At 43.0% G+C, this 7,657-nt stretch overlaps 1 protein-coding gene across 1 annotated transcript in view; it reads right to left on the bottom strand.

Annotated features, from left to right (window-relative positions):
- Positions 1–2,432: 2,432 nt before the first annotated feature.
- LOC133115055 (casein kinase I-like) overlaps positions 2,433–7,657 on the bottom strand; it is a 27,044-nt gene continuing 21,819 nt past the window's right edge. The window contains exon 9 of the mRNA XM_061224773.1: positions 2,433–4,645. Within this exon, the coding sequence (XP_061080757.1) occupies positions 4,595–4,645 (51 nt within the window). The 3' untranslated portion in view covers positions 2,433–4,594. The remainder of the gene's footprint in view (positions 4,646–7,657) is intronic.

Below are 7,657 nucleotides of genomic sequence, written 5' to 3'. Positions count from 1 at the left end.
TCACACTTTCCAATAAGGTTAATGAATGAGCATCAACTAATGCAGTTCTGAACATGAATTAATGATGGAAATTAACTCCTCATTAGTTAACAACTAACGTATTTGTTACATGATATTCATACATAGGATGAACTTAGTTAATTAGTTCAAATAACAAATACATTAACAGACTTTTTAATTCCAATATTAATTGGCAATAACTAATGTAGTTGTTAACATTAATTATTGATGTACAAATACATTAACAGAGCTGTACAGATGAACTTCTCAGTAGTTGTCATTTAACAACTACATTAGTTCATGCCAATTCATGGAACCTTATTCTAAAGTATTACCAGTTAACCAAAAGCCAGTGGTTATATTCTGTTATTTTCCAGTAAAGCAGGAAATAAATCAATCATAAGTGGGTGGATACAGGAACTGTAGGGTGGGGAGGTGAAACATCCAGGAGTAAGTATGTATGTATGTATGTATGTATGTATGTATGTATGTATGTATGTATGTATGTATGTACGTACTGTGAGTAATGAATGTGGAAGAACAGGGGGCCCCAGGGGATACATAGATATAGAAAGAATCATTTCAAGGATTCGTGAGTATGCTTCTTTATGTTAGGCTCCATTCCATTACATGTGTTGAGTGTTCAATTTCAGCACTGATGGCCTAAACAAGTCATGATAATGTATAGTTATTAAATAATAATGTAATAATGACATAATTGATATTTATGCCATGAAGTAAGCCATGATAAATATATATAGCGCTATGTATGCACAAACAAATCAAACGGAACGATCCACTGGGGGGCTGATTTGGTTAAGGCAATATTCTACTGCATGAACAGGTCCAAAGACCGTGTCGACACCTACTGTACCAGGTAGAAGCGAGGCTTCATATTGTGCTTTGGCGCATTTTTTTAACGTCGCCCGGGGGGTTAGAGTCGGCCCGGATTCACGTTTCATCATACTCAAGCGCCCCCCACGGGTTGATCGGGCGCCTTTAAGCTGTTCGTGAAGTGTGTTCAAGCACGACGAATAACTGTGGTACAGAGTATAGAAAATAAGTGGTGCTTGGATCCGCGTGCTTGGGAGGAGAACGCGCGCTTCAGTTGTTTGAAAAAGAGATTATGATAATCTAAACATTTCAGCTTTTCTTAAAACTCAACCCAAAAATGTTTTTTTTTTTTTTGTTGTCGACTTCCAATTTTTATTTAGTACTTCAATTTTGATTACAGGCCAGAAAGGAATAAATAAGGAATTACATTTCCGATATACACAATGCTCCGGTAATGTTTACCTTCTGTGCGAAACTGTTGGCCAGTTAAATGGTTTGAAGATAAATCGTCTTTCGTATGCCCATTATCTGAAAATGTGCAAAGAAGTTTAAAATGTTTTTTTTACAGAGATAAAAGAAAGTATTAGAACAAATGGTTCAAAACCATTTTCCAGGAAATACCTTTTAAGAAAAGTGTCTTTCCTTAGACTGCTAAATTTGTCCAACAGTGCCATCTTTTGGTGAACACATAGAAAGTGCTTACGTTGCCTGTTCTACATCAAATCATTTTCTATTCTCAAAAAATATTAATACATGACACAGAACCGTCGTTTTGCTGAACATTCTAAGCTTTATAATCTCATGAAAATATCTGCATCAAAATAAATTACTGTCGATCAAGCAAAGTTCACAATTTGAAAGGTTTCAAAACACATTTAGGCAAATACTGACAGGTTTGTGCTCACATATCAATGGCTATTCAGTTTATAAACCAGGAACCTTGTACTGCCCTTTTGTAAAGACTGGGGGGAAACAAGCTCCTGCAGGTGTCTTTCTTTAGAAGCGCCTTTTAAACTGCAGCAAGTGTGGTCCCGCTGGTGTTCCAGTGCTGATGTCACCCTCTCGAATCTCACTTCACTGGCTACCTGTTGCAGTGCACATCAAGTTAAAACCTTGTTGCCAGGGTACAGGACAGTTAATGGTATAGTTCAACTTCCAATTAATCGTCAAATGCTACATCTAAGCATGGGTAGGCAATTCCAGTCCTGGAGGCCTTGTGTATGAAGGTTTTTGTTTCGGCCAATTACTCTGGCTAAATGAGCTAATTGGCCATATACACCAACACTAATTCACTGAGAATAGATCACAGTAAAACCATATCATACAGGGACAGAAGAACATTCTTTGACTGTCATTCATGCATTCACCCAGAAATGTAGCTAAAATGTCAGATGGCATAAATGTTAGATCTAATTAAGTAATTAAGGCCAGCAGTTGGCATGAAACCCAGAAACGGATACGGCCCTCATTGCCCACCTCTGCCCTAAAGCCTTAAACAGAACCGAGGCAGCTGGTTCACTCCTCTCTTTAGAGCCAGGGCTGACCAGGGCCACTCATCACCTCCACTCACAATCCATACAAATAATCACACACAACAGTAGAAGTACTTAATTTATTTACACAATTTTAAAGTACACAAATACAGTGGCAATACAAATGAGAAACTCTTACAGGTCTAGGTTACCATAATTACACAGGATACAGCAGAGTGTGATGTCAGGAGGCGGGGCACGACCGGCCGGGAGGGGAACACCAGAACTGTGGGGAGAGTGGAGGAAGAAACCAGGGAGAGAGAGAGGGAGAGCAGCGCTGTACTGCCCCACACAGCCAGAGATGGATTCATTACGTACCATTACAGATACATTTAAAAGGCCAATGTCATAACTCACAGATCCAAAAAGCTGTGATCTGCATTCACTGATCTAAACCGGGGAGGGGGGGGAGGGGGACGAAAAAAATAAAATAATTCAGAGTACACTCGCTGGAAGATTTTACCAAAACAAAAACCGAGTGTCGGTGCATTCACAATTTGTTGAGACCACACACAAACAGCTACCAAGGTCGGCACTGCTTATGTTAATAGTACTTTGCCATCAAACATCCTATAGTATTCCCCCAAGAGTCCAGAGCTCATAAAACTGTACACCATCCCTCCACAACAGTGACAAACAGAATCCAGAGATAATCCAACTGTGCCCCTTCCTCCACAATAGTGAAGTAGTCACTTTTATTAACTTGATAAGGATATAGGCAGCCTCTCTCACTTATTCCACAAAGTATTACCTAACTAACAGAACATGCAAGCCCACACACGTCGCACCAGAAGTCCTATTAGAGGGTTCTGCAGGTACTGTACTGAGAGCCTTCGTAATGTGAGACATCCTTTAACCCAATAGATCACTTTCAAAGTTACAAGCTAAAACTTTAAAAGAAAAAAAAAAAAAAAAAAAAAGATTACATACAAATGTTTAAAAACAGTCTATGGCGACAGGTGCTCGATTTCTGCTGATCCGGCTTTGAGGTGTGGAGGTCCTCTGCCGAGAATATTCTAGAAGAAGAGAGGCCACTTGATTAAAGAGCCTGGAGGCAGGAGCACTGAAATCGCCTGGCTCAGAGGTCCCATTACTGACGGCAGGGCCGGGGACTTGGGCAAAATCCAAAAATCAAAAACATTTACATTTCTATAATACACATATTTCACAGTTTTAAAATAAAAAATAGAAAGGAATGCAATATACTGTACAGCAACAGTCAAGAGAAGTAGGCGTTTGACATAGTAACAGGAAACAAAAGCCCTCAAAAGAATAACCCAAATATCAGATGAAGAAAGATCAACAAAACCACTGCTTCAAGCTGCAAATGCTGGTTTCCCCAATGAAGGTTTGCAGTTGTGTTTCCATATGTCTGTTCCTGACTTGAAGTTAGCTAAACTGAACAGCAGTGATCACCAATAAAACACACCATAGGCTTAGATGGGAAACCAAGTTATTGAGGGATCTTAAAATGATTAAATAATTTTAAAAAATGGGCCAATTAAAATTAAAATAAGCATCTGCATATTTGCCATTTTATTAAGTGGATTTCTGCCTACGAATTCAGACAAGAAAAATGGAACAGACTACCACTCTAAACCGACTGCATTGATAGAAAAGAAGTGAAAGACTGGAGAGGCGAACGGACATGATATTTACTGCGTGAAAGCACAACAGGACTATGAACAGGTTTTTCCAGCGGGGGGTGGGGGGCAGATGAATGGCGGTAGAAGGTAGAGTGAGACCGGCTCGCATGGTGAAGCGTCCCTGGAAGGCCATGGCGGTGGCAGACAGCAGCAGCTCTCAAGAGCAGTCCTCTTCATGTGCCAGCAACAACGCACACACGTAGGCCTTGTCCCGTTCAGTGAGAGAGTGTGTGTGTGTGTGTCTCCGTGTGTGCATGTGTGTGTGTGTGTGTGTGTGTGTGTGTCCGAGAAGTGTGTGTGTGTGTGTGTGTGTGTGTGCGTGTGTCCGTGCGTACGTCCGAGAAGTGTGTGTGTGTGTGTGTGTGTGTGTGTGTGTGTGTGTGTGTGTGTGTGTGTGTGTCCGTGCGTACGTCTGAGAAGTGTGTGCGCGTGTCAGAGACGATTTAAAAAGGCCAGAAAGTCGTTCGGTGTAGTTGAAAGAGGAGCTGGTTTTACTTCAGCTGCTGTGGAAGTGAGGTTGTTGGAATAGCACTAGTGACAATCAGCCATGCATTGTCCGCCTCCGTGGCGCGAAGTGGTGCCTCATCGAGGTACAGCAGAGTGGAGACCGCTAGGGTTCACGCGAGACAGGATCTGCACAGGGGGGGAGACACAACATCTTACTCCATTTCACAAACTCACACATTCAACAGAGAAAGGACAATCTCAATTTAGCACACATTTTCACACTTAATGTCCACAATTTACCTGTGTAACTTTCATAGGTCAAGGAGCCTGCGTGAGAATGGAAGGGAAAGACTGAATGGCTACACTCCCGTTAACAAATCGAGACCTTCGAACTACAAGGTTCTAACTGACATTTTTGTGACAAAAATGAGTTGGAGTCATAAATATGTTGTTTATAGAGCACTAAAATATATGTCTTAAGTTCTGTACAAAAATGCTGTTTAACAGTATGAAAGAATGTTCAATTTAAAAGGTAGCATCTGTTTGGAGAGCATTCACTTTGGAATCTTTGAAGCTTAGTATCTCAAAACCACTCAGATCACAGATAGAACCTTGTAATTGTAAGGTCACAAAATATCGATAAATAAAAACAAAGGTCTACAGCTTTAAAATGACTGAACTTCCTGACCGTTCCCCACACAAGCTTCTTGGAAAAAGCCAACCCACAATTGCCTTCAGTGCTGCGATGCTCAGGGAAATGAGACACACAACGGTCTCCATTGTATGACCTAATATTCCTCATTTCCATTACACACACAGCAACAGGAATTCTGGGTCAAGCAAGGAGCAATACAGAAAAGGGTCATAATCCTGAGCTCTTCTGACAATGGAGCCGACAGAAGAGCACAACATTCAAAGAAATACATTCAAGAAACCTTCTCAACATAGAAAGGAGACACTTAAGATGATAGACCAGCCCAAGGCTTGGTGAAGAGGGTAGTGCAGGGATAGATGGTGCGGTAAGGAGTTTCAGCAGTGAGGGGAGAGGAGAGACATGGTTTCCATGCTTCTAAAATGGACTCCTGTCAGATGAAGACAATTCCAAACATTTGAGACTGGAACAGATCTGACATGGGTTCCATTAGACTTCTTGGCTTTAATATGAATTGACACACATTCATGAGGCTTAAAGTGGAAACTGCCCAGAGGAACACAATCGCTGGAGCTGCTGTGCAGAGTGAGCCTGCTTCAGGGAAGACTCGCTTCAAAAGGAGAAAGAGGAGTTCAGACCCCAAGTAAGGCCTACTGTCTATGGCCTCACCGTGGGTCAGGTTACCTAGGCGTCTTCAAGACATGCATCAACCAAAGTCACATGCAAAGCTAAATCGGCAGTCACGTGTTCAAGCAGGACGCGACCAGTTCGTAGTCGGTCACTGGTAACTGGTCAGGCCGAAAAGAACGGAAAGCAGTCAAGCCATTTCAAATTCTCAAGCGCGCAAAATGTTTTGTGCGGAAATGTGCTTGACTGCGGTTCTTGGATGGCGGGGAGGGGAGGAGCGACTGGGTGGCGTAAGCGTTGAGTGACAGCCGTGATGGGCAGCATGCTGCAGGGCGGTCAGGTGTCAGGCAAATTCCAAGCAGCCGCAATGCTACTGCCGCACCACAAACAGGGAGAGCATGTACACGCACACACACAGAGAAAACTTTGAGAGCTCCATGAAAACGTAGTTGTAGTGGAAAAACCCAAACTATTGAAACCACTGAAACTAACGTAAACTCACCTTGTTCCCAACACCAAGTTAGCGCGCCATGTTCCGAACAGTGCAGTGCAACTCATGACGAATAACAAAATATTACTTCCAAATCAGCTTTGGTTTTTGTGTGTAGTATATAATACCTTCCGTTTTCATGAAAACATACGCCATCTATTTTAGCATACAGTGACATGGTAATAGTGCTCCACTGTGACAGCGTGGTGGGGAAGCTGTTGCTAACGAGAGACTACGAGCCGGGTGCTGTTCGGACCATGGTGAGCTAACACCGTCTTCCAACACAGGGATGTTGAGCTGTTATTTGTTGTTTTCTCTATAATTATTAGTCCAATTCACATCAAAGTATTTTAGTGTCTGAGAGACAACAAACCACATTCCTCAGGAGAAAAACTACCATTGACTGGACCCGTGTTTTGTTTACGTTAATGTTTCAGTTTTGTTTCAATGAATGTTTCAAACATTGTGCCAAATCATTTGGGGGCACCAGTAGGCTGTTGATGAATCCTGCTCAAACGGTGACCTTCCTGTGTTGATTCGGCATCCCTTCGCTTAATAAAAGTGCAGAGCAGTCGTTTGGGTGGGCACTGTGCATAACCAGGGCTCATAGAGGAGTGTAATGGCTGAACCCTGAGTGAGTGACAGGGCTGAAATCACAGAGCTCATTCCAATCGCTTATTTAACCCGTGCTCTCCTCACATGACCTGGAAATTGATCGACGTCTGCCAGCTTTAAGGAAATTCCAATCCGCTAGACGCTAGCGAAGCTCTAGTGCTTGTAATTGACGTCGCTTCAAACATGGCTCAACAAGGACCTTCAAATTTCCTAATGCGTGTTTCCTCAATCCTTCCGTCCTCGCATCCATTCCTTGCATTGGGAGGAGCGAAGGAAGGACGCAAAGGAAAGGGTGCGAGGAGGGAAGTGAGCGATTAGAAGGAGCCCGCAGTCCGAGGCTCAGGTTCTGCGGCGCTGTCTTCTGAAGAGCAGTGAACAGAACCCAGTCAGGACTCGGCCATTACACACAAACAGCTGCATGTGCCAATCCTGGAGCAGCAGGGCCATGGAGAGGTCAGTAATCAGGGGAGGGCTGGGCTAGGCTGGGCTGGCATACAACTGCTGTGCCATTCAACGGAGATCTCTCACAGCTTCATCTTACATCATGAGGTCACCATTTTACCACAGAATTTAGTTTCGTATTACAGAAGGGCAGACCCACTCAAGGAACCTCAATTTGGTTTCTAAAGCTTTTCCGCAAGGATTACGAATTGCTGTTCAGTGCAAATACTGCCAATCTGGTCTGCAGTAATTGAATGTTTAATGTAGTATGTTGCCTAAGGGGATGGCGGTCTGAGGCGTGTATGTGCAGTCTATGACGATGGGACCCAACCGAAACTCACCCGGTGCCGCCTTCAAACAAGAACGTGGCGAG

The sequence above is a fragment of the Conger conger genome, chromosome 2 (assembly GCF_963514075.1).
Source record: "Conger conger chromosome 2, fConCon1.1, whole genome shotgun sequence".
NCBI lineage: Eukaryota > Metazoa > Chordata > Actinopteri > Anguilliformes > Congridae > Conger > Conger conger.
The sequence above is the reverse complement of the archived record's forward strand: the minus strand, read 5'-3'. Positions and strand labels throughout refer to the sequence as shown.